Below are 25,430 nucleotides of genomic sequence, written 5' to 3'. Positions count from 1 at the left end.
GTCTCAACACTGTAGCCGACAGCCGCACAGCGCTGCACGCTGTCCCCAGAGCAGTATTCAAGGAGACCGATTACTCAAACAAAACCAAGATCACAGTTTATAAAAAACATTATGTTTTGATTTTAGTTTAAAGCTGTTTTACATATCAGAGGACTACCATATTCACACACAGGGTACCTCAGAGTGTCTATTATCGTAATCTGTAAAAAAAAAACGGTTTTGACGAGTTAACTCGTCAATTGTCGTGAACGTTCGGCAGGCTGTGACAAGTTTACTCGTCAATGGTCGCGAAAGAGTTAAAGAAAACAGCTAAAGGAGGAGATTAAAGTGCAGAGACAAAGTAAAAACATCTACAAGAAAGAAAAAAATCATCTAAACATCAGTGTTTTTAGTGTGAAGGTGAGTCATTGATTAACAAGCAGGTGTTGTTACTGTTGTTGTTTTGTTACTGTCTCATTTATGGTTGTAGTATCACTGTTTTTTACATTTAATATCTCTGTCCTATAACTTGTTGTATGTCACTGTTCGTCAAATTAACTGTCATTTTGTGGTATGTCATTGCATTATGTTGGTTTATTGTCTCTATTCTTTCTTCTTTTGTGTCACTGTTGTTGTATGTGCTTTTATTGTCTATATTTTAATGTTATACTCCCCCTCTCCCTTGCCCTTAGGAGGTATTTCACCTCCTACCAGGCCATTGCCTTAATAAGAATGTATTCTTAGCAATTCTTGCCTGGTAAAATAAAGGTTTACTTACTACTTACTACAGGGGTGCTCATTACGTCGATGAAGACATTTGGGTCGATCGCGTGATGAAGAAAAAAAAAAAAAAAAAATTAAAAACACAGTTGTCTGGACAGTAGGCATTTTTCTCACAACCGACCCATAGACTGTAAAAGAACCGACCTCAAAAGCGAGGGCAGGTCTGCCGAAGCATCATTCCGGGTGAATCACGCTCTCCGCCTGTTGTCTTTGTTGTTAATTTGTTGGCGCTCCACAGAGCGCACATGGCTACTTAATTATGCACGTGCTGACCATATGGTTGTGCTGAGGCATTCTGGGGGTGGAATATGAGGTGTGTTCATGTCTGCACCATTCTTGGGTCCGGTGTGATTTATCAATGGAATATTGCGCAGAGTTGTGCGTACGCACAGCTTGATCAGTGTTTCCCACTAACAGAAAAAAAAAAGTTTTTTTTTTTTCTCCTCACGTGTGTTTACGTGCGGTGCGCCCGCAAGCGAGAGAGGCGGCAGGTTGAGAGGCTGACAGCTGACAGATGAGAGATGGTGAAACGCTAGCATGATTATTTAAAAAAACACCATCTCTCATCTCTGCCCGCACATAGACAGACACAGGTTCACATACAGACAGGGGCGCACGGTAAATGCAGCTGCCGCCACCCCCCCCCCCCCCCCCCCCCCGCCGCATAGTCCGACCAACTGGACGACCAAAAATTGGTAGATCATTTTGACTTGGTCACTTTAAAAGTAGCTCTCAGGCTGAAAAACTGTGAGCACCCCTGACTTACTACTTAGGGGAGAGTGGGGTAAGATGAGCCAGTGGGTAAGTTGACCCACCCCTTGTTTCTAGGAAACTATAAGAAAAAGTTAGCATGTGACCAAATATTTGGGAGGCAGGCATCATTTCATGGAGTCTGTGAAGATTAGAACCACGTGAGTAAAGTGGTTTACCATTTATGACCAAAAAAATCATTTTTCACTCTCGAGAGTGAATTTTGTCGATCATAAGTTTCATGAGAATTGTGTTTAGACCAAAAGAGATGATTGCAAATTTACATGGGTTGTGGTATCTATGAGCTACAACATGAGGTAGTAAACCTAGCATGTAACTGCACCATTTTAGCTGTGAGAGCAATAAACCCAAGCTAAGGTAGCTGTGGGGTAAGTTGATCCATTTGGCCAGGGGTAAATTGAGCCACCTATCCTATACACTTAGTAAGGGATAATGCCCGACGAGGTGTCCATTATCAGAAATTAATGGACGACGCGGAGGCGTGAACCATCCTCCGCTTCGCGTCAGACGGTTGCTTCCGCGAAGTCCATTAATCTCTGATAATGGACACCTCGTCGGGCATTATCCCGTGGCAATGGTCACTTACGAGATAAATACATATTAAATCAATTACTTATCCTTTAAAGCAGAAGTGAGTGGTCCGGTCGTTTTCGCTAATGCTGCGTTCCAGGCAGGCTTTTGAAATCGTAAATTACAGCTTCAAGTCACAACTTACGACTTTGTAGCGTTTCAGGCAACCCACTCGTGTTTTTCCGACCTGTTTTACCGGTGAAAGTCACTATAACGGCCACTCGTAACTTCCGACCGGTGAAGTCGTACCAGTCGTACCAGATCGAACTGGTACGACTTCACGGTCGGAAAAATACGAGTTTCCTTGAACGCACCATAACAGTCCTCGTCGCTACGTCACCACATTCACGGCGTTCCTTGGCTGCACACACAGCCCTGCATGCCGTTCTCTCTCCTCATTGGATAAAAACTGTAGGATACGATAAATGTTTTCTCTTCGGCTCAGAGCAGAGCAGAGGGACTGAGAGACCCGTGTTTTTGTCCAAACACTCTATGTAAGTGATTGCTGTCGGAAGATATAACTATTTAAGACTTATATTAACACAAATATATCACTCACTTCTGCTTTAATGTTGTTTTTACCGTTAAAATCATACGTCTTTCACAATAAGCGGCTGAGTGGACTATTTAATAACTCTCGTTGGCGATAAAAGAAAAAAAAAAGAGGGACCCGCTGTGACCGCAGCATAACTACAGCCAGTGACTCTGCCACAGCCTGATAGTTGATCAGCGAAGGGCGGTGAGGTGACGGCTTAAATGTTACGTGACACAAAGTTTTTCAGAGGGCCAGTGCACTTCTTACCGCTTGTGTGTTTACAGACTCCAGTGCCGTGATGCGCTGAAAAAAAGTTGTTATGGTCCGAGTGTCCGTTGCCGTGGTTACCAACAAGCGTTTGAGCCAGCGCAGTAATATTTAGAACGTAATCAGGCAATATGACCGGAACATCTTTATGGGTGTCCATTATCACTTTTTAATGGACACCCCGCAGCCAATCAGAATCGAGGATTCACCCAGACCATGGTATAAATGAATGTATTTTGGCTGTATATGTCCAAATGATTAAATCAAGATTATGTTCGTGATTACAGTAAGTATGTTCCTACAAACAGGAAAAGTTGTTTATAGTGTGCCAAACTTTACTTTCAAAGAAAAATATCTGGGATTCTTCCCAAGATGCCACGTAATTGCAAAACTCCCCAAATCTCAGTGAGTTGGTGGCTCAGCAGGAAGTCCCTGCAGTTTGTGTTCACCTGTAACCTGGACGGGTGAAATATTAAGTAAAGGGGGAGGGAGGAGATGGATGGAAGGAAAGAAGGGGGGGTTGATCAATTTACCCCACTCCTATGGTCAACTTACCCCATTCATGGGGTAAGTTGACAAGACCACTTTTTTTGAACATGCTATATTTTAAAAACAGTTATATTTACACTCATTCTGTTAATTTGTAGGGATGCAAAACATCCTGAAATATATGCAGATGTGTTAGTTAGCAACAAAACTATAATTGTCTTGATGTAGTGATCCTGAATACAAAAAGTGGCTCAACTTACCCCACTCTCCCCTACTTACTGAATATTTAATGAATATCCAAAATATTAATATTAAAGGCCCCATGGCATGAAAAATGTGATTTTGGTTATTTTGTCATGCTTGGGGAGGTCTCTGGGTCACGTATATACTGTCCCATGCATCAAACTGGTCATAAACAGAGAAATACACACCGCCCATTTGTAGGAACATTCTATTTGAGACGAGCAGATAGCACTTCCTCCTTTCTGTGATGTCACACACAAGGGAACTCCGCCCACCGTGACCAGTTGTTATTTTTCAATTTCTATGAATGCAGCTTAGGTTTCAGTTACTTGCCTGTGATTGGCCCGACCACATGCCACTCTAAAACAGTCAGCCAATCAGAGGAGAGGTTCTCATTCTCTCTTCTGATTGGCCAAATGACCTGTGCCTGTTAGAACTCCAGAAAGAGGCAACAGAAAGGGGCAATATAGACGATATTAAGCAGATCACAGGTACTCAAAACCAATGATACATCTTGTTAGGGATATCAGCAGGTAAATAAACCCAGAGAAAAGTGCACAGCATGGGGCCTTTAAGTAGTTAATGATTACATAGATAGAGAAATAGGATTTAGGAGAATGATCAGGTTTTATTTGTATATTTATGTTTCATTATTGTGCTTTTACTTAAATTTTGTATTTATTTCTCTTAAACACAACAATCTCAACGTGTCATAATGTTCTACACAGGTAAATCTGTCTGGATGAATATACAACTTTTGTCAACAGTTCCTGTGTCTCTGATAAAGATGTGTTCATATTCACAAGAGTCATAGTGATCAACAGTTACATTAATAAACACTTGCATCATTTCAGTGGTGAAACATGTCAGCTGTTTTCACTGGTCTAATCTAATTGACTAAAGTAACAAGTGATTAAACGGCAGTTATCACACACATTAACTTTCCTGTGTGATGATGATCTGATGAAGGTTAACTCAGTAGAAAACAAAAAGATTTACATTGTTTAGTATTGACAAAAAATATTTACATTAGTTCTTCAAATAACTAGATGTTTTCAGATGCCCAGTTTGATTGACAGGACAGATGATCAGAGGGACAGAGTTTTTACCTCCATCATTAAGACCAGGACAGAGGAATGGGTGTAGTTTGTCAGTGAAGCAGCAGCCAGTGAAGGAGTAGATGAGAGCTGCAGCATCTACGTCATAAAAGGAGACCAGACCCTCCTCATAATCCACAAACACCCCCACCTTCTCAAGACCAGACCTCAGACTGAGACTGACTGAGGGGCCAGCAAGAGCTTCGTACTCATTTCCATTTCTCAACCATATTGTCCAGTAACCACTCTGAGGACTCAGTGGGATTTTTCCCTTCCTGTCGATTGACTCTCTGGCCACTCCCACTGTCCAGTCAGTTTTTCCTTTAACCTGAACCTCAAAGTAAAATCTACCTGAAGAGAAACTCTGTTTTCCTAAGATGTTGGCATAACGTGTAAATCTCTCTGGGTTGTCTGGGAGTTTCTTCCTCACATCACCATGACGAACTTGTTTTCCATCACCAGACAGGATGAGTTTATGATGTGCTGTATCAGGATCCAGAGTCACACCCACTGCAAACTGCTGGATCATCTTCATCTCAGCCTCCTTCATCTTCTTCATCTGTTCACAGAGTGTCTCCTCCAGCTGAGACACAGCTCTCACCACAGTCCCCTCATATGATGGACGGACTCTGACCTGTGTCCAGTCCTTGGTGGGTGGAGCAGCTTTCAGGGATGGGAAGCTTTGGAGGAGGTGGAGGTGGTCTTCAGAGAGTGAGAGCTGCTCCACCTCAGTGCTTCTCTTCTCCAGCTCAGAGATTTCCTGTTCCAGCTCTGTGATGAAGTCTTTAGCCTGTTTCTCTGAGCTTTTCTGTTTCTCTTCGATCTCCTTGATGAGCTGCTTCAGGCCTCTGTCAACAGACTCCTTCAGAGCAGTGAAGACCTCAACACCTTCTGCTTCCTCTCTGTCTGCAGCAGCTTTACTGATCTTCACTGACTGTTTCATCTCCTCAATCTTCAGTCGTCTCTTCTGGATCATCTGCTGAGTTTCAGCCTCTGTCTTCTGCAGCTCTGCCTTCTTTCCTTCATATTCTTCTCTCAGAGGAACAAACTCATGAGTCTTGTGGTCTAAAACAGAGCAGAGTGTGCAGACACATGTCTGGTCGGTCTGACAGAACAGCTCCAGAGGTTTATTGTGCTTCCTACACATCCAGTCCTCCAGGTTCTCCACAGGCTCCATCAGCTGATGTCTCCTCAGACCTGACAGTGTCAGATGAGGCTCCAGGTGAGTCTCACAGTAGGAGGTCAGACACACCAGGCAGGACTTCAGGGCCTTCAGTTTGGTTCCAGTGCAGATGTCACAGGGAACTTCTCCTGGTTTGGAAACTTGTTGCTCTGAGCTGCTGCTGCTGGTTTTCTGTTGAGCTTCACATCTGAACTGAGCAAACATCTCGGAGAACAGAGTGTTGACATGCAACTCAGGTCTTATTTTGAAAACCTTATTACACATCGGACACTGACACCTGTCACTAACGTCCCAGTGGTGAGTGATGCAGCTCTGACAGTAGTTGTGTCCACATGGTGTACTGACTGGATCAGTGAAGACATCCAGACAGATGGAGCACAGGAACTGATCTTCAGACCTCAGGTTGCTGGCAGCAGACATGTCTACACACTGAGGGAGAGAAAACAAACATTTATTTAAAATAATGTTCTGTGTCTTTAAGACTGTGGTTCTCTACCTGGGGGACGGGGCCGTCCTGTTGACCTGTTTATTTCCCTAAAGTTCAACATGGAGAAAACAACATTTGTTTTCCTTACTCGGGTAAACTCGTGCAGCAACTCGTGGAAGGAGGCGCGACAAACAGGACAAATGGCCTTTTCTGAACACCTAAACAAATATTTAATTGATTGGTTATTTATTTAACCAGCTAAAAGATCCAACTGAGCTCAAGACCTCTTTAAAGGTATAATGTGTAGGAATGACCCCATCTAGCGGTGCGGTTGCATATCAGAACGTATTCTTGATGTTGCATTCACGTGAAATCGGGCAGACGTCAGACAGACAACAGACGCTGCATGTAACAGGATAAACAAGCGTCTATGTAAACAAGTCCGCCAGCAGGAAGCAAAACAATACAGGCGTGACAATATGTTGTCATGGTGATGTGGTATTGTTTTACCGTCTTTCTCTGGTGGAGTAAAATTACATCCAGTTGGTTTGCCGACGGCCGTCTGCCTGACTGCACCTGAATGCAACACCACTGCCTCCGTCCTTCCTCACACTACACAGTGGTGAAAGTTTTAACAGGTGCTACCTGGAAAATTTTCTCTCTGAGCCGACAGCTCCGCTGAGTTTCCGTGGTTACCTACGGTCACGCTGCCACTCAACATAAAAAATGGCGATGCAACATGGCCGCCTCGGTTTGGTGCGTCGCCCACTTATGTATTTGTAACGACTTGTAACAACTCATTCTAAGGTACCAGAAAGCTTTCATTTGTATGCGGGTGTGATTCCACTTCAGTGAAATACGTATTTATGAAAGCGGCACAAAACAGACTCCCCCAAACCAATGGGTGACGTCACGGGTCCATTCTTTTTACAGTCTATGATATACTGTAGACTGATAGAGAACAATAACAAACCAAACACTGAAATATGAAAGTGCAAACAATTAGACAAATAAAGTACAGGAGTTATGGTTATAATAAGAGATTAAGTGCACGGGCACTGTTCAATGGATTCTTTAGAGTGGAAGGCTTGAAGTGAAATACATTCTGATAATTAATAGATAATAAATAAATCAGATAATAAAATTAATAGATCATTAAATAAATAAATATGACAACTGTTCTAATATGATACCAGTTAAAGTCACTTTGAATCATATGTCTAAGGTTTTCATGATATCACTGAAAGAGAAAACCTCTGACAGCTGAGCTGAGTGACAAGGACACTGTGTTTCCTCTGGCTGCTTCACAATAACAGTGTGAGGCTTTTATTGTGAAAGAGCTGCAGGAAGTGTGAAGTAAGGCAGCAGTAGGAAGTGATACCTTGACAGCATGAAAGCAGGAAATGAGGTGAAGTAGAGAGTGAAGCTCAGAGACTTTGTGAGGAGTTGTAAAAGTCCTGAGCAGAGACACAGAGACAGTTTAAAGTGGACTATAGTGTCTCTGTGGACAAACAGCCTCAGGTCTGTTGTGAGCCAGTTCACTAGAGTCAGTGTGACATGAAGAGAGTGAGTAGAGATGAAGCTCAGTGTTAAAGCTGCTGCTCACACAGTGAATATGATGAGCTGTACTCACCAGTGTTGGTAGAGACTCTGCTGTGTTGCTGACAAACTCCTGATGGACTCACTTTGACTTTCTGTCTCGTCTCTGCTGCAGCTCAGTCGTCCTCCTCTCACTCTTTACTTTCATTTCTGGACTCTGACGCGCAGCATTCCTCTGCTTCCATGTGTTTCCAGTTTCCGGCTCCTCCCACTGCAGCTAGCAGTGTCTGTGCTTTTATTGTGAAACAGCAGCCTTTATCTGGTGAATATGGAGCAAAGTTTCTGTCACTGTTTAATACCTCAGGTTCTGTGTTGCTTGGTTTGTTGTTTTTCTTCTAGAACTTTATTGCAACTTGTGAATGTGTGGTATCACAGCTAATCTCTTGTTACTTTTTACATATTTACAGTCATTGACTCGTTTTTATGTTGTACTTTGAGATTTGCTTTTGAATGTAAAGTGCATTATCAATCAAATTCATCATTATTACAACAACAACTTTGGTTAAAAACATTGTGTGTTTATATTTCTTGTGTTATTGATGATGTTATTTGACTTTGTGATGAAGAGAGTGTTGAAATGTATAATGTCATTTTCATCAAGAAAAGAAAAAAAATGTTGATAACGTTGAAGCTAAAACATAAAATGATTACGAAAAATACATTTATCTTATGAGTGTTTTCTACAGTCTGTATAACACATTAAATTTATAGGACTAAACGAAATTAAGAACCACATTCAGGGATACATTGGGTCATTTACAAATGTTTCAGTGACCTTTAATAAACTGATTTTACTTGATTTGTTATAGGGAACTGTCCCTGTTGTTCACATGTAGAATCCACGTTGGACTCACACACTGCTCAGTTCATGAGTGTTTGACACATGGATGTATTATAGGCTTTTTAATAGATCATCAATAGATTCAGACAGGCTATGTACCTAAGCGCCTGGAAGCCTACCGTCACACCCATTTTTAAGTCTGGAAACGCTAATGATGTTTCCAACTACAGGCCTGTCAGCATCCTCCCAGTGGTGTCATAAATCGCTGAGAGATTTGTAACTGATCAACTAATTGCCCATCTTAACAGTTCTCCATATAAACTACACCCTATGCAGTTTGGATGTAGAGCCAATCACTCCACAAAAGCCGCCACCAGTTTTTTTTATCGAAACTGTTGAATCAAAAATGGATAAAGAGGGGGTAGTTGGAGCTGTGTTCTTAGATCTTAAGAAGCCATATTACCATCAGTCATTACATACTTATCACAAAATGATCGGATTCATTTTTCTTCTGATGCCATTGGATACATTCGTATCTTAAAGGTAGGACACAATCAGTCAGAGTGCTCAGTGAGTTATCACCTGACCTCAAAAATGATGTGAGGGTGCCCCAGGGATCGGAATTGGGCCTCTACTGTTCAGCCTATTAACGACCTGCCCAAGACCGAAATACAAATGTATGCAGACAATACTGTAATCCATGTTCATGGTAAGAACAAGAAGTGGCAAAAAAAAACTGAATAAAAGTATCTTGGAACCATCTTAGACTCAAACCTTACATTTAAAAAACAAGTAAAAACTGTCACGCAAACAATCAAATACAACCTTGCAAATTTTAAATATACGACCCTGTCTAACCACAGAAGCTGCAAAGTTGTATTCTAATGCAATGATAATGCCCCATTTCACATACTGTCTCACCACCTGATCTCAGGCCGGTAAAACAACATTAAAACCGTTTCTCTCTGGGTATAAGCAAGCTAGGAAGGTGGTGGGTAAGAAACCCCTCACTACACCCCCCACGGTGAATGATGGTCCCCATGCTGAGTGATGGTCCCCATGGTGAGTGATGGTCCCCATGGTGAATGATGGTCCCCATGGTGAGTGATGGTCCCCATGGTGAATGATGGTCCCCATGGTGAGTGATGGTCCCCACAGATAGTGGTGGTCCCCATGGTGATTGATGGTCTCCATGGTGAGTGATGGTCCCCATGGTGAGTGATGGTCCCCATGGTGAATGATGGTCCCCATGGTGATTGATGGTCCCCATGGTGAATGATGGTCCCCATGGTGATTGATGGTCCCCATGGTGAATGATGGTCCCCATGGTGAGTGATGGTCCCCTAGTGAGTGACGGTCCCCCTGGTGAGTGATGGTCCCCTAGTGAGTGACGGTCCCCTAGTGAGTGACGGTCCCCCTGGTGAGTGATGGTCCCCATGGTGAGTGATGGTCCCCCTGGTGAATGATGGTCCCCATGGTGAGTGACGGTCCCCCTGGTGAATGATGGTCCCCATGGTGAGTGATGGTCCCCTAGTGAGTGACGGTCCCCCTGGTGAGTGATGGTCCCCATGGTGAGTGATGGTCCCCCTGGTGAATGATGGTCCCCATGGTGAGTGACGGTCCCCCTGGTGAGTGATGGTCCCCACGGTGAGTGACGGTCCCCCTGGTGAGTGATGGTCCCCATGGTGAGTGATGGTCCCCATGGTGAGTGACGGTCCCCCTGGTGAGTGATGGTCCCCTAGTGAGTGGCAGTCCCCTGGTGAGTGATGGTCCCCATGGTGATTGATGGTCCCCACGGTGAGTGACGGTCCCCCTAGTGAGTGATGGTCCCCTAGTGAGTGGCAGTGCCCTGGTGAGTGATGGTCCCCATGGTGAGTGACGGTCCCCCTGGTGAGTGATGGTCCCCACGGTGAGTGACGGTCCCCCTGGTGAGTGATGGTCCCCATGGTGATTGATGGTCCCCATGGTGAGTGACGGTCCCCCTAGTGAGTGATGGTCCCCTAGTGAGTGGCAGTGCCCTGGTGAGTGACGGTCCCCCTAGTGAGTGATGGTCCCCTAGTGAGTGACGGTCCCCCTAGTTCCACAGTAAAGGAGCCCGGTAACTGAAGGCTCTACCTCCCAGTCACTGGGAGTCACTAACAGACCTGCATTCTGGGAGCGGAGTGCTCTGGTAGGACAGTAAGGAATGATGAGGTCTTTCAGATAGGACGGAGTTTTATCATTAAGAGCTTTATAAATCAGCAGAAGGATTTTGAAGTCTATTCGAAATCCTACAGGAAGCCAATGGAGAGAAGCTAAAGGGAGAGATGTGTTCTCTCTTCCTAACTCCTGTCAAAACCCTCGCTGCGGCATTCTGGACCAGTTGGAGACTCTTTAGAGAGTCTTTCGGACAGCCTGACAGGAGAGAGTTGCAGTAGTTCAGTTTCTCAGCATCACTCTGGGAAAGGATATTCCTAATCTTAGCGATACTGCGCAGGTTGAAGAAGACAGTCCTAGTCACCTAGCATGTATTTTTCTATATTATTTTTCCTTTAATGAGCATATACTGAAATGAAAACTTTACTCTGAAATTATGGTCACTTTAAATAAAAGCCCCAGTTGCCCCCTCTCCTCTGTGATCAGTGTCAGACTATGATCTGCTGACACCTGATGGCCAGGTGACGTCACTGTCATTCTACTGAGTCTCTATTGATCCAATGACTGTAAAGGATCAGTTGATGCTCAGTGAACGGCTTCAGGGTCAGAACTGGATCTGAACCAGGATCAGGACCTGGATCTGGTCTGTGGAGCAAACAGACTCAGAGCTCTGACCTCTATAGGGTCGTGTTCTTCAGTGATCAATAATCAGCATCAGTGTTTTTGATGTGAAGGTAAATCATTGATTAATAAGCGGGTGAATATTTAATGAATAATTAAACAATGTGCAGTTGTGCAGTGGGTGTTAATATCCTCACTCAGCAGTCTTCGCAGCCAGGCTCAGGAAGTACTTTGAGAGACATGGAAGGTTGGAAGTGGAGAAATGGTTCCATCTGGTGGACAGTCAAACAGTCTTGGGCGCCATCCAAAGAGACAGCTATGGATACCAAACCTTCTTTGCAAATCGAGTGGGTGAGATACAAAGAGCTGGACCTGTTGATGACTGGTGGTGGATTCCGGGAGAGCTGAATGTTGCTGACATCATGACACGAGGAAGCGCAGCAAAAGAGCTGAGGGAAGGATCTGCGTGGCAGAACGGACCGGAGTTCCTGAGGGGGCCAGTAGAAACATGGCCCAAGAAGTCAGCTGGGGAAGTTGTGGCTCATGCCAGAGAGAGTGTGAACAAGCTTCAGAGAAAAGCTTTCACAGCTGCAGTGACCACCAGGAGTCAAGTAAAGAGGCAGCCCCTGCCAACCACTCAGGCAAGCTTTAACGATCCTACCACAGACAAACCCCACACAAACCCTGCAATTGGTCCAGGGAAAACACAAACACCTGCTGATTCTGTGCTGGAAAGTCTTGTGGAGGTGAGGAGGTTCAGCAGCTTGCACAAGCTGGTCAGCGTTGTTGCCTGGGTCCTGCGGGCTGCAAGGAAGTGGCTGGAAATTAAGGATGGAGGCAGGAAGCACGTGAGAGGGAAGTTAACAATGCTGACAGCCAGAGAACGGGGAGATGCGCTCAGACGTCTCTTCTTTGAAGCTCAAGCAGGGAAGACTTTTCCAATTACCGCTCTCAACAGACTGGTTGTGTGCAGAGATGAAGACTCTGGATTGTTGGTCTGTGGAGGCAGAGTTCAGATATTTACAGAAGACAAATCTGCAGTGCCAATAATACCGTATGGAGAATGGATAGCCACGTTGATAGCACAGGACGCCCACAACGCAAATCACGAAGGTGTGGCAGGAACACTTCTCAGGATGAGGAAGAAGGCCTGGGTGATCAGAGGTCGAAGACTCGCAAAAAAGATAGTTGACAGCTGTGTTGTCTGCAGGAAGAGCAAAGCCAAGCAATGTCAACAAGTCATGGGTGAGCTGCCACTGGAAAGAGTAAGTCCTTCAAATCCATTTGAATTCACATCTGTTGATTTGTTTGGACCTTTTGAGGTCAGAGATGAGGTGAAGAAGAGGACTAAACTAAAAGTCTGGGGTATTTTATTCTGCTGCATGGCTTCAAGAGCTGTTCACACCGATGTTGTCAGTGACCAATCATCAGAAGGGTTCCTCCTGGCCTATCAGAGATTCACATCCCTCAGAGGACACCCAAAGAAGCTGTGGTCAGATGCTGGGACAAATTTTGTGGGGGCCAAACCTGCACTGAAGGAGCTCCAAAGTTTCCTAGGAAAACTAAATAAAGTTGAGCTTGAGACTGAAGCTGCACAGAATGAAACAGAGTGGTCTTGGAAGATCCACCCCGCAGATTCCCCCCACAGAAACGGAGCAGCAGAAGCAGCAGTCCGCTTAGTGAAAAGAGCCTTGAACAACCTTGGTGGAAATGGAGTCTTTACATGGGGAGAATTCCAAACATTCCTCTTCCTGGCAGCAAATCTGGTAAATGAACGACCCATAGATGCCAGAGTTCAAAGTTGTGAAGACTATGTGGAGTACATCAGCCCCAACTCTCTCTTACTTGGTCGGACCAGCCCAAAAGGAGATCCAGGAGACTTTCAGTTTGAGGGCTATTCATATAAGAGACTTCAAAGTATCCAGCATGAGGTCAGTAGATTCTGGAAGAAGTGGAGTGAACTGGCTGGTCCTAACCTTTTCATCAGGAGCAAATGGCACACAAAGCAGCGAAATGTCATGGTGGGAGATGTGGTGTGGCTGGCGGATCAAAATGCTTTGAGAGGGCGATACAAGCTGGGCAGAGTTGTCAGTGTAAATCCTGACCGGCGTGGGATTGTGAGGGATGTGAATGTGAGGACTTTTCCTAGCTACCCTGTCCCAGTCAGGAAGAGAGATGCACTGCAAAAGCAAAGGAAAGACACAAAAGGTCTGTCATCCAAAATCCCCTCTACCATCCTTCACAGGGATGTTAGGCGCCTGGTGGTCTTACTTCCCATTGAAGAGCAACTTTAAGGAAGACTTTAAAAAGATTGGCGTGACCTCCTTGGGTTCATTAACCAGGAGCTCAAGTGGGAGGTGTTGAGATGCATTATGGCCTGTTTATTTATTCATTTTTTGTCACGGTGGTCTGGTGTGTGTGGGACATGTGCCAGAGAGGGCAGTAGTGGGGCTGAGTGTTCACTTTCAGGGAGTGAGTGAGAAGCACCAGGGTGATTAGGCTTGGGAGAACACCTGGGCAGCCTTTTGTCTGCCCTGGGTGCAGTGTGAATTAGTCTGGGGCCGTTGACTCACTGTTTCGGTATGAAACGGATCCAGGGCGAGAGAGACAGACCTTTTCTTCAAAATAAAAGCACCAAGCTAATAAAATGCGGTAAAACTCTTTAATTTAAGGAATATAATTTACAAGAAAGTCCCTGAGCCATTAAGTTAACATTTTGCTTTTATTGTATTACAAGTTAATGTTTATTTTATAAGTTTTATGTTGGTGAATACTTTTATTTTGGTGAATTTGGTGATTTCGGTATCCGCTACAGACAGGAACCAGAATGCAGACTAATTGGGAGGTAACTGACACCAGGCTCTTCGCTTGTCTGAAGAGCCTGGTGATGCGAGGCTAAGTGTGAATGGAAGGAGCACAGAGACGCTATTGGTATGTATGGTTATTTCATTCATTACAGTCATTGCATGTATGTCCCTCTTAAAAGATGAAATTGTAAGGTTAATTTGAAGATATAGATATAAGTTTAGTTAAAAAGAACTGATAATGTGTATGACCCTGATTATAATTTACAATGCTGAAACTAATTTCTGTTTATTTCTGTTCTTCTCTTTTTGAGGTTATCAACCTGTTTATTTCAGCAACAAGATAAAATAAAATAAAAGGAAGAAGTTGAACTGAACTGAGTTGACTCTGCGTCCTCTGTGCCAAGCCTGGTCGAGTTCAGGCAGATCCAAATAACTCGACAATTAATATTAAGTAATTAATGATTACATAGAGAAACAGGATTTAGGAGAATAATCAGGTTTTATTTGGATATTTCTGTTTCTTTGTTGTGCATTTATGTACTTATGCTCTTTTTTGATTACACAACAACCTCAATGAATGAATGAATGAATGAATTTTTAATTTCGTGTCATGCCACCACTGTGGTCCATCCCATATGGGATTACAAGACAAATTTAATGACAAATACAAGAAAAAAAGACTAGATAGTCCTTCCTGTTGGTGTTACCTGCCACACAGGTGTGACACATAATATTACTTTCAGTACTCATCTGTATATCACTCTTCATCTCATTACCCAGGCCTTTTCAGGAAATAAAGAAAATGCAAATATATTTAACTGAAAAAGATGTTTTAGCTTCTCAGCATCGTTCAACCACACAAACTTGTTATTTGGATTTACCTTACTAAACAGTTTTTGTCTTACAGAATCATAGAAAAGACAGTAGAACCCAAATGAATTTCATTCTCCACCTCTTAGATGTCACATAAATTACAAATTCTATCGTCTTTTGCTTTGCCAACATTTCTGCCCATCTCAATATGAAGACTAAGAATACCAGCTCTCAATTGAGCACACAGGGACCTTTTCTTTTTAGACAAATTATACAAAACATAATTTTCTGGACCAAATACCTGTTTTATTTCACAGGAAGTACACAGTTTTGGTTTACCCCAAATATCTAATACCCATCTATCTTTACTTTGTTGGAAAATAATTTATTTTAATACGTTATTCTCCACTTTCTCTTTGTTATAATAACTGTCTTCATATCCAGCTCTCAGTAAGATGTCATATATGTCTCTATCCCATCTTGCAATCCTGTTACAATTTAATCCTTGTATCCTATTCCATAAACGCACCATGTGTGTACTCCACCTAGTAAGTAATAATTGATTAAACAGCAGTATTCACACAGTTCATTTTCCTGTGTGATGATGATCTGATGAAGGTTAACTCAGTAGAAAACAAAAAGATTTACATTGTTCAGTATTGACACTAAATATTTACATTTGTTCCCTGAATTAAAAATTAACCACGTTCTGTAAAGAACTAGATGTTTTCAGCTGCTCAGTCTGACTGACAGGACAGATGATCAGAGGGGCAGAGTTTTTACCTCCATCATTAACACAGGGACTGAAGTATGGGTGTAGTTTGTCAGTGAAGCAGCAGCCAGTGAAGGAGTAGATGAGAGTTGCAGTATCTACGTCATAAAAGGAAACCAGACCCTCCTCATAATCCACAGACACCCCCACCTTTTCAAGACCAGACCTCAGATTGAGATCCACTGGGGGGACATCAAGAGCTTTGTACTGATTTACATTTCTCAACACTATCGTCCAGTAACCATTCTGAGGACTCAGTGGGGCTTCTCCCTTCCTGTCAATCGACTCTCTGGCCACTCCCACTGTCCAGTCAGTTTTTCCTTTAACCTGAACCTCAAAGTAAAATCTACCTGAAGAGAAAATCTGTTTTCCTAAAACACAGGGACATTTATCAAATCTCTCTGGGTTGTCTGGGAGTTTCTTCTTCACATCACTATCATGAACCTGTTTTCCATCATCAGACAGGATGAGATGAGGATTTGCTGTATCAGGATCCAGAGTCACATCCACTGCAAACTGCTGGACCCTCTTCATCTCAGCCTTCATCTTCACCTCCTCCATCTGTCCACGGAGTGTCTCCTCCAGCTGAGACACAGCTCTCACCACAGTCCCCTCATATGATGGTGGACGGACTCTGACCTCTGTCCAGTCCTTGGTGGGTGGAGCAGCTTTCAGGGATGGGAAGCTTTGGAGGAGGTGGAGGTGGTCTTCAGAGAGTGAGAGCTGCTCCACCTCAGTGCTTCTCTTTTCCAGCTCAGAGATTTCCTGTTCCAGCTCTGTGATGAGGTCTTCAGCCTGTTTCTCTGAGCTTTTCTGTTTCTCTTCCATCTCCTTGATGAGCTGCTTCAGGCCTCTGTCAACAGACTCCTTCAGAGCAGTGAAGACCTCAACACCTTCTGCTTTCTCTCTGTCTGCAGCAGCTTTACTGATCTTCACTGACTGTTTCATCTCCTCAATCTTCAGTCGTCTCTTCTGGATCATCTGCTGAGTTTCAGCCTCTGTCTTCTGCAGCTGTGCCTTCTTTCCTTCATATTCTTCTCTCAGAGGAACAAACTCATGAGTCTTGTGGTCTAAAACAGAGCAGAGCATGCAGACACATGTCTGGTCGGTCTGACAGAACAGCTCCAGAGGTTTATCGTGCTTCCTACACATCCTGTCCTCCAGGTTCTCCACAGGCTCCATCAGCTGATGTCTCCTCAGACCTGACAGTGTCAGATGAGGCTCCAGGTGAGTCTCACAGTAGGAGGTCAGACACACCAGGCAGGACTTCAGGGCCTTCAGTTTGGTTCCAGTGCAGACGTCACAGGGAACTTCTCCTGGTTTGGAAACTTGTTGCTCTGAGCTGCTGCTGCTGGTTTTCTGTTGAGCTTCACGTCTGAACTGAGCAACAACCTCAGAGAGCAGAGTGTTGATCTTCAACTGAGGTCTTGAATAGAAAACCTCTTTACACATTGGACACTGACATGGTACATTAACGTCCCAGTGCTGAGTGATGCAGCTCTGACAGTAGTTGTGTCCACATGGTGTACTGACTGGATCAGTGAAGACATCCAGACAAATGGAGCACAGGAACTGATCTTCAGACCTCAGGTTGCTGGCAGCAGACATGTCTACACACTGAGGGAGAGAAAACAAACATTCATTTAAAATATTGTTCTGTGTCTTTAAGACTGTGGTTCTCTACCTGGGGGGCGGGCCGTTCTGTTGACCTGTTTATTTCCATAAAGTTCAACATGGATCCTTCTTCATCAGTTCTTCTGGTTTCATTGTTAATGCTGATAGAAATATTGGCTGAAGGACTGTGAAGTTTTTCCACCTGTAGGGGGCGTGGTGGAGGAAGTTTGAGACACTCTGGCTTAAACAGTTTAAAGATAGTCAGAAAAGAAAATTGAATTCGAGCCCACTGTGGGTCTTAACATTAGTGTAATAACTCATCTATCAGACGATGTAGCCCAAACTTTGTGCAAAATTCTATTTTAGAGTAAATCCGGGATGAAAGTGTGGTAGTTTTTTTTCACATTGGATAATGCAGGCGCACAAATTATGCGTCACTTTGCTCATGATTCATCTACCAGTGATAGGCTATTAGGATCCGTCAATCAAACGTCTGAGAAAAACGAGGAGACTCGTCCACCACCACCGAAACAAACTCTCCACCTCCAGATCCCTGCGCTCCATCACTTAGCCTAGCTAGCAAAGTTAGCAAGCTATAATGTCGCAAGTCTACTAGCTAACAGTTAGCTACATTAGCTAAACACACTCTCACCATGGATCTATTATAAGACTCGCACACACACTTCTCTTAGCTGTCCATCGTGTACGATGATGACGCTTGCTTCTTGGGGTGGGGAGGGGTGGTGGGGGAGGGGGGTTAGCGATGTTGTTGCTGGTGCCACTTCAGGTGGCTGACGAGGCCGATCCGTGACCTTGGTGCTGACCTTCAGGTTCCGGTTTTCAAAAACTCTGTTGCGCAGGCGTCCAAAGGCTGATGAGGCTTTATTGATGCGGGTGTGTATTTCGGTGTCAAGGCTGCAGTGTTGGGATAGTGTGGAGCCGAGATAGGTGAAGTGGTCGACAGTTTTAAGTGGGATTCCATTTAAATGAAAGCACGGGGGGGAGGCAGGTTGGGTAGAGAGTTGGGTCATGACTTCGGTTTTTTGAGTGTTGACCTGAAGTCCAAAGGATTGGTACAGGGAGGAGAGGGTGTTGAGATCCTGCTGCATGGTCTCTGGGCTGTGTGCTAGGACTGCACAGTCGTCAGCGTACTGCAGCTCGTGGATTTTATTGGTCTTGGTCTTCGTGTGAGCCTGGAGGCGTCGGATGTTGAAGAGGTTACCGTCCAGACGGTATTCTAGGTTGACACTGTCTCCAGGTTCCGGTGAGGACTCTGGCATGCATCCCGTTGTGCAGTTGCTGCAGGATGGAGAGGAACTTGGGTGGTACCCCAAATTTGGAAAGCAGTTGCCAGAGCAGCTCACGGTCGACGGTATCAAAAGCTTTGCTGAGGTCAATGAAGGCTATGTAAAGGTCTTTGCGCTGCTCTCTGCTCTTCTCCATTAGCTGTCTCAGGACGAAGACCATATCGGTGGTGGATCTGGTCTTCCGGAAGCCACATTGTGTCTCCGGAAGAGCAGTTTCTGAGATGTGCTCCACCAGCCTGTTGCAAGAGGGTCTGGCTGCAGACCTCCACTGTCAGGACGCTTCCTTGCAGACCTCCACTGTGAGGCCACCTCCACTGTGGGGACGGAAGTTGATTGAACACATAAATCATATTTACATTATTAAGCCCCATAAAGTATGTGGGAAAAAATATATAGGTCCCTGCTGGTATACTCGCTAATCTAAACAGAGCGCGAGAGATGAACACACACAGCTGAGGGGCGAAGCGCTTGTCCCCCGGCCTCCACAGAGTCGTTAATTAATGATATAACGCTGGATGCGCTCGTTGATAAGTTTCGTTTTTAATGAGGAGGAAATAAAGAATTCAGCTGTGATTTAAAAGCATGAGTCGAAAGTTGTAACTGTGTAGTGGGAAGGGGTGCAAAGTAGGAAATGGTAACTGGTTGTGGAAACCCTCCTTTACTTAAGCAATATATCACTCCAGTCCGTGGTGGAGCATATACCACGGACTGGAGTGATATATTGCTTTTATAAAACGGTTACGAATAAAGGCAATATAAAAGAGGGATACGCAATCAATTTCATGTAGTTTTATTTAACCAGAAATACATATTATCCAATAAAATAGCCTCACTGTGAAAAAATAGTCCCACCTCTCCAGACGTTAGCTTCAAATTAGCTCTGCATCTCGTCTTTTCCTCCGCATTTTTTCAGGTGAAAGTCACTGCTCAGTCCCCTCTACCGTTGTTAACCCTCCCCGCAGGTGAAAGTTAACCTTAAACATGTGAATTACACTACTTTAGTCCATTTTTTTAACATCGTAAAAACATCAGCTGTCTTTTGCTACGGACTGCAACAGTCCGTTGTCATGGATACATGACAACAACTTCCATGCCTGACGCGGAGTGATAGCCTATGCTGTGATAAGGTTTTAGAATAGTAGCCGTGGTATATGCTCAATATACCACGGCTAACAACCAATCAGATCGCCGGATTTCACCTTTCCGTTTTATAAATTGTTTTAACATAAAAAAAAAATAAAAAAATCATCATTCTGAAGGTGTGGCGGCTTTTATTTTGCCGTGGCGGTGGGCCACGATCAATTACATGTAGAGGAAACCCTGCCATTATTGACCACTTTTTCCTATTCTTCATGTTTAAATAAAAAAAAAACTTCACAAATACATGCTTCTGGTTTATTCGCTTTTATTTTGAAAAGCTTCAAATCACTTCCGTCCCCACAGTGGAGGTGGCCTCACAGTGGAGGTCTGCAAGGAAGCGTCCTGACAGTGGAGGTCTGCAGCCAGACCCCTCTCGCCTGTTGAGCATAGCCTTAGCTAGGACTTTCCCTGCGATGGAGAGGAGGGAGATTCCACGGCTGTTCCCACAGACAGCTCTGTCGCCTTTGCGCTTGTAGATGACAGCGATGTTGGCGTCCTTCCAGTCCTGTGGGAGGGTCTCGTGTTCCCAGGTGTGCTGGATCAGGAGGTGTAGGCGGCGGGTTAGGAGATATCCTCCGTGTTTGAAGATCTCAGGTGGGATGCCGTCGGGTCCTGCACTTTTGTTGTTTTTCAGGCTGCTAATGGCCTGGCGGATTTCTTGGTATTGTGGCGGGGAGTCGAGGTGCGTGACTGGTGGCAGGTCAGGGAGTTTGTCCAGGATGAGAGGGTCGGTGGGGTTGGTGTTGTTGAGTAGGGTCTTGAAGTGTTGTGCCCAGCGGCCAAGGATCTCGTGGTGGTCCTTGAGGAGAGTGGATCCGTCGGCAGAACGGACAGGGGCAATTCCCTGCTTTCTGGGGCCGTACAGCGATTTAATGGCGTCGTAGAAGCCCTGGGTGTTGTTGTGGTCTGCCAGGGTCTGGATCTCCTGGGCCTTCGTCACCCACCAGGTGTCCTCCATGACCCGAAGCTCACGCTGGGCCTCGGCTCTTGCTGTGGTGAAGGAGGCTTTCAGAGTGGCAGATCCAGGGCAGGACAGGAGAGCTTTGTGAGCTTGATGTTTTGACTGAAGAAGTGACTGTATTTTGGCTGAGTTGCAGTCAAACCAGTCCTGGTGACGTTTCCTTGAGGGACCTACTGCCACTGAGGCCGCGCTGTAGATGGCATGACGCAAAGATGGCCAGTCAGTGGAAGCCTCCGGGATCTGGTCAAGGTTTGCTGCAAGGAGCCGTCGAAGGTTGTCTCTGGTGGTGGAGCTGTTGAGGGCTGCACAGTTGAGTTTTCTGATTGAGGCTTTCTTCGGACAGCGTGGTTGGATATACATGAGGAGCTTGGATCTGACCATGAGGTGATCGGTCCAACATTCTGCTCCACGCATGGCTCGGGTGATGGTAACATCCCGTCTGTCCTGTTGGCGGACAATCACGTAGTCCAGGAGATGCCAATGCTTCGAGCGGGGGTGCTGCCAGGTGGTTTTGAGCCAGTTCTTCATCTGGAAAGTGGTGTTAGTGATGACCAGGTGATGTTCTGCACAGAGGGAGAGGAGCCGTAGCCCGTTGGAGTTCATTTTCCCCACTCCGTGCTGACCGATGACCCGGTTCCATACAAGATGGTCTGTGCCCACTCGAGCATTGAAGTCTCCCATGAGTATGAACTTGTTCGTGGTTGGAGTTTTCTGAATGATGTGGTCAAGCATCCGGTAGAAATCCTCTTTGATGTTGTTCTCGGCGTCAAGGGTTGGTGCATAAGCACTGATGAGGGTGGCGAAACGTCCCTTTGTAAGGGGAATGCGCCATGTCATCACTCTTTCACTTACGCCACTAGGGGATTCTGGGATGCGCTGCAGCAGCTTGGTCTTCACAGCAAAACCAACTCCGTGGATGCGGCGAGTGCCTTCGGGGACCCCTTTCCAGAAGAAGGTGTAACCTGCACCAACTTCAGTCAGGGAGTCCTCTCCGTGCAGTCTGGTCTCACTGAGTGCTGCGATGTCGATATTATATCTGGCAAGCTCCAAGGCCACAAGCGCTGTCCTGCGGTGGGGTCTGTCAGGTGTTAAGGCCGAGTCCAGCAGTGTGCGGACATTCCATGTAGCGATGCATAAGTTTGCTTTTCTGTGTTTTGTTTTTCGACCGCAGGGGGGGGGGGTGCTCCGATGGTTGCGGTTGACCGTCCGGAGGTTGGGGAGCAGACAATTTTTGAACCACCTTTTCTAGGTCCTTCCCCTGTCTGGGGTGAGCAGTGTGGGGCTGCTCAGTCGCGATGGAAGCTGCCGAGGTGATGCGCTGCTCCATCCCGCAGTCACAACGACCATCACTCCATCGCCGCCTGTGTGCATGGTTTGGCTAGGCACTCCCAGCCACATCCTTGGCCTGTGCCTGCCGCCATTCCACATCGCCACAGGACTTTGTGGGGAGGGGAGAGGGGGGAGGGGGGTGGGGGGCAAGGAGCTAGCGCGAGGTAGGGATTAGGGTGAGGGTGAGGGTGTGGGTGCGCAGTCCTCACTCCCACCATCTTCACTCCGCCAGATGGACTCCGGTGGCATGAGAAACCCATGACGACCTTCGTCTGGCAGGAGTTGCAGGGGGTTGTCGGTAGTCCGGTCTGTTGGACACCGTCTGTGCCTGCCCCCAGGTGCAGATTTGTCATTGGGGTTTACTCCCCTAGCCAAGGAACCCTCCCGGGTTTACCCACGTGGCAGTGGGGCAGTGGTAGGTTGTTCAAGGGCCACTGCTGCCCTGCGATCCCCTACCTTTTAGCCTGGGGACGTGAGGCTCCAGTATCCGTGTGTTGCCGTGAGGAGGCAAGGTAGGGGTCTTGGTGAAGGAGAGGCTATGTACTGACCTCGGAATACTGACGCACTCGGCTTCCTTTATCCTGACTGGACTGGTCAGCGGCAGGAACTAAGGGAGGGGGGTCACATGCATCCCTACATGCAACGTCTCTCTAGCATGCTGCACTAGGCGCGTCACTACACCCTGCGAGCAAGCCCGCTAACACACTGAACACACACACACACATATACACACACCGAGCTCGGTCCCGCCCCAAACACTGAATATCCTTCTTTTTCCTTACTCGGGTAAACTTGTGTAGCAATTCGTGGAAGGAGGCGTGACAAACAGGACATACGGCCATTTCTGAACACCTAAACAAATATTTAATTGATTGGTTATTTATCTAACCAGATAAAAGACCCAACTGAGCTCAAGACCTCTTTAAAGGTATAATGTGTAGGAATGACCCCATCTAGCGGTGCGGTTGCATATCTGAACGTATTCTTGATGTTGCATTCACGTGAAATCGGGCAGACGTCAGACAGACAACATGTGCATGTAACAGGATAAACAAGCGTCTATGTAAACCAGTGGTCCGCCAGCATGAGGCAAAACAATACAGGCGTGACAAAATGTTGTCATGGTGATGTGGTATTGTTTTACCGTCTTTCTCTGGTGGAGTAAAATGACATCCGGTTGGTTTGCCGACGGCCGTCTGCCTGACTGCACCTGAATGCAACATCACTGCCTCCGTCCTTCCTCACACTACACAGTGGTGACAGTTTTAACAGGCCGAGCCCACAGCTCCGCTCAGTTTCCATGGTTACCTACGGTCACGCTGCCACTCAACGTAAAAAATGGCGATGCAACATGGCCGCCTCGGTTCGGTGCATCGCCCACTTATGTATTTGTAACGACTTGTAACAACTCATTCTAAGGTACCAGAAAGCTTTCATTTGTATGCGGGTGTGATTCGACTATAGTGAAATACGTATTTATGAAAGCAATATTTGATTTTTGATAATAAAAAGCCAAATAAGTTACAGACTGGGACTTTAACAAGGGTGACCTGGCCAAGAAAGGCAGCAACACACATCATAGTGAATATAGACTGATAGAGAACAGTAACAAACCAAACACTGAAATATAAAAGTGCAAGAAATTAGACAAATAAAGTGCAGGAGTTATGGTTATAATAAGAGTTTAAGAGCACAGGCACTGTTCAATGGATTCTTTAGAATGGAAGGCTTGAAGTGAAAAACATTCTGATAATTAATAGATAATACATAAATCAGATAATAAAATAAATAGATCATTAAATAAATAAATATGGAGACTGTTCTAACATGATATTAGTAGTCACTTTGAATCATATGTTTAATCTTTTCATGACGTCACTGAAAGAGAAAACCTCTGACAGAGCTGAGCTGAGTGACAAGGACACTGTGTTTCCTCTGGCTGCTTCACAATAAAAGTGTGAGGCTTTTATTGTGAAAGAGCTGCAGGAAGTGTGAAGTAAGGCAGCAGTAGGAAGTGATAACTTGACAGCATGAAAGCAGGAAATGAGGTGAAGTAGAGAGTGAAGCTCAGAGACTGAGTGAGGAGTTGTAAAAGTCCTGAGCAGAGACACAGAGACAGTTTAAAGTGGACTATAGTGTCTCTGTGGACAAACAGCCTCAGGTCTGTTGTGAGCCAGTTCACTAGAGTCAGTGTGACATGAAGAGAGTGAGTAGAGATGAAGCTCAGTGTTAAAGCTGCTGCTCACACAGTGAATATGATGAGCTGTACTCACCAGTGTTTGGTCGAGACTCTGCTGTGTTGCTTACAAACACCTGATGGACTCACTTTGACTTTCTGTCTCGTCTCTGCTGCAGCTCAGTCGTCCTCCTCTCACACTTTACTTTCACTTCTGGACGCTGACGCTCAATGTTTCTCTGGTTCCAGTGTTTCCAGTTTTCTGCTCCTCCCACTGCAGCTCAGTGTGTCTGTGATTTTATTGTAACAGCAGGTTTTATCTGGTGAATATAGAGCAAAGGTTGATGTTCACCAAGTGGGAATCAAGTCAAATTCCTGTCACTGTTTATTACCTCAGGTTCTGTGTTGCTTGGTTTGTTTTTTTTCTAGAACTTTTTTGAAACTTGTGAATGTGTGGTATCACAGCTAATTTCTTGTTACTTTTTACATTACAGTTATTGACTATTTTTTATGTAGCATTTTGAGATTTGCTTTTTAATGTGAGGTGCAATACATTTCATCATTATTGCAACAACTACAACATTATTAACAACTTTGGTTAAAAACATTGTGTTTTTATTTATTGTGTGATTAATGATGTTATTTTACTTTGTGATGAAGAGAGTGTGGAAATATATTTTCATCAGGAAGAGAAGAAAATTGTTTTTTTCTGTGAATATAACGTTGAAGCTAAAACATAAAATGATTACGAAAAAACATTTATTTTATGAGTGTTTTCTACAGTCTGTATAACACATTAAATGTATAGGACTAAACGAAATTAAGAACCACATTCAGGGATACATTGGGCCATTTACAAATGTTTCAGTGACCTTTAATAAACTGATTTTACTTGATTTGTTATAGGGAACATCAGTGATAATCACCAGATTAATAATTAATAGAAGTCGCTGTTGTTCACTAAATGACCAGTGAAAGTAGAATCCAGATTGGACTCACACACTGCTCAGTTCATGAGTATTTGACATAT

The 25,430-nt window shown here is 44.9% G+C and overlaps 2 protein-coding genes across 2 annotated transcripts; both read right to left on the bottom strand.

Annotated features, from left to right (window-relative positions):
* Positions 1-4,382: 4,382 nt before the first annotated feature.
* Positions 4,383-24,590, bottom strand: LOC310985115 (E3 ubiquitin-protein ligase TRIM21-like). Its single transcript, XM_083970579.1, has 3 exons — positions 24,498-24,590; positions 7,978-8,202; positions 4,383-6,346 (listed from the first exon to the last, which is right to left on the bottom strand). Exon 3 carries the CDS (start codon positions 6,335-6,337, stop codon positions 4,667-4,669), a length of 1,671 nt encoding a protein of 556 aa, XP_083826705.1. The 5' UTR covers positions 6,338-6,346; positions 7,978-8,202; positions 24,498-24,590; the 3' UTR covers positions 4,383-4,666.
* On the bottom strand, positions 15,669-17,481 carry LOC310985054 (E3 ubiquitin-protein ligase TRIM21-like; the record flags this gene model as incomplete). The annotated part of the gene is made up of 1 exon (XM_083970490.1): positions 15,669-17,481. One exon carries the CDS (start codon positions 17,479-17,481, stop codon positions 15,793-15,795), a length of 1,689 nt encoding a protein of 562 aa, XP_083826616.1. The 3' UTR covers positions 15,669-15,792.
* Positions 24,591-25,430: the final 840 nt, after the last annotated feature.

The sequence above is a fragment of the Trachurus trachurus genome (genome assembly GCF_905171665.1).
Source record: "Trachurus trachurus genome assembly, chromosome: 1".
Lineage (NCBI taxonomy): Eukaryota > Metazoa > Chordata > Actinopteri > Carangiformes > Carangidae > Trachurus > Trachurus trachurus.
Note: the sequence above shows the minus strand (reverse complement) of the source record. Positions and strands in the feature narration are given on the sequence as shown.

What these genes read in the sequence shown, in the direction of transcription:
- LOC310985115 (XM_083970579.1), bottom strand. Translation starts at nt 6,337, where the DNA reads ATGTCTGCTGCCAGCAACCTGAGGTCTGAAGATCAGTTCCTGTGCTCC.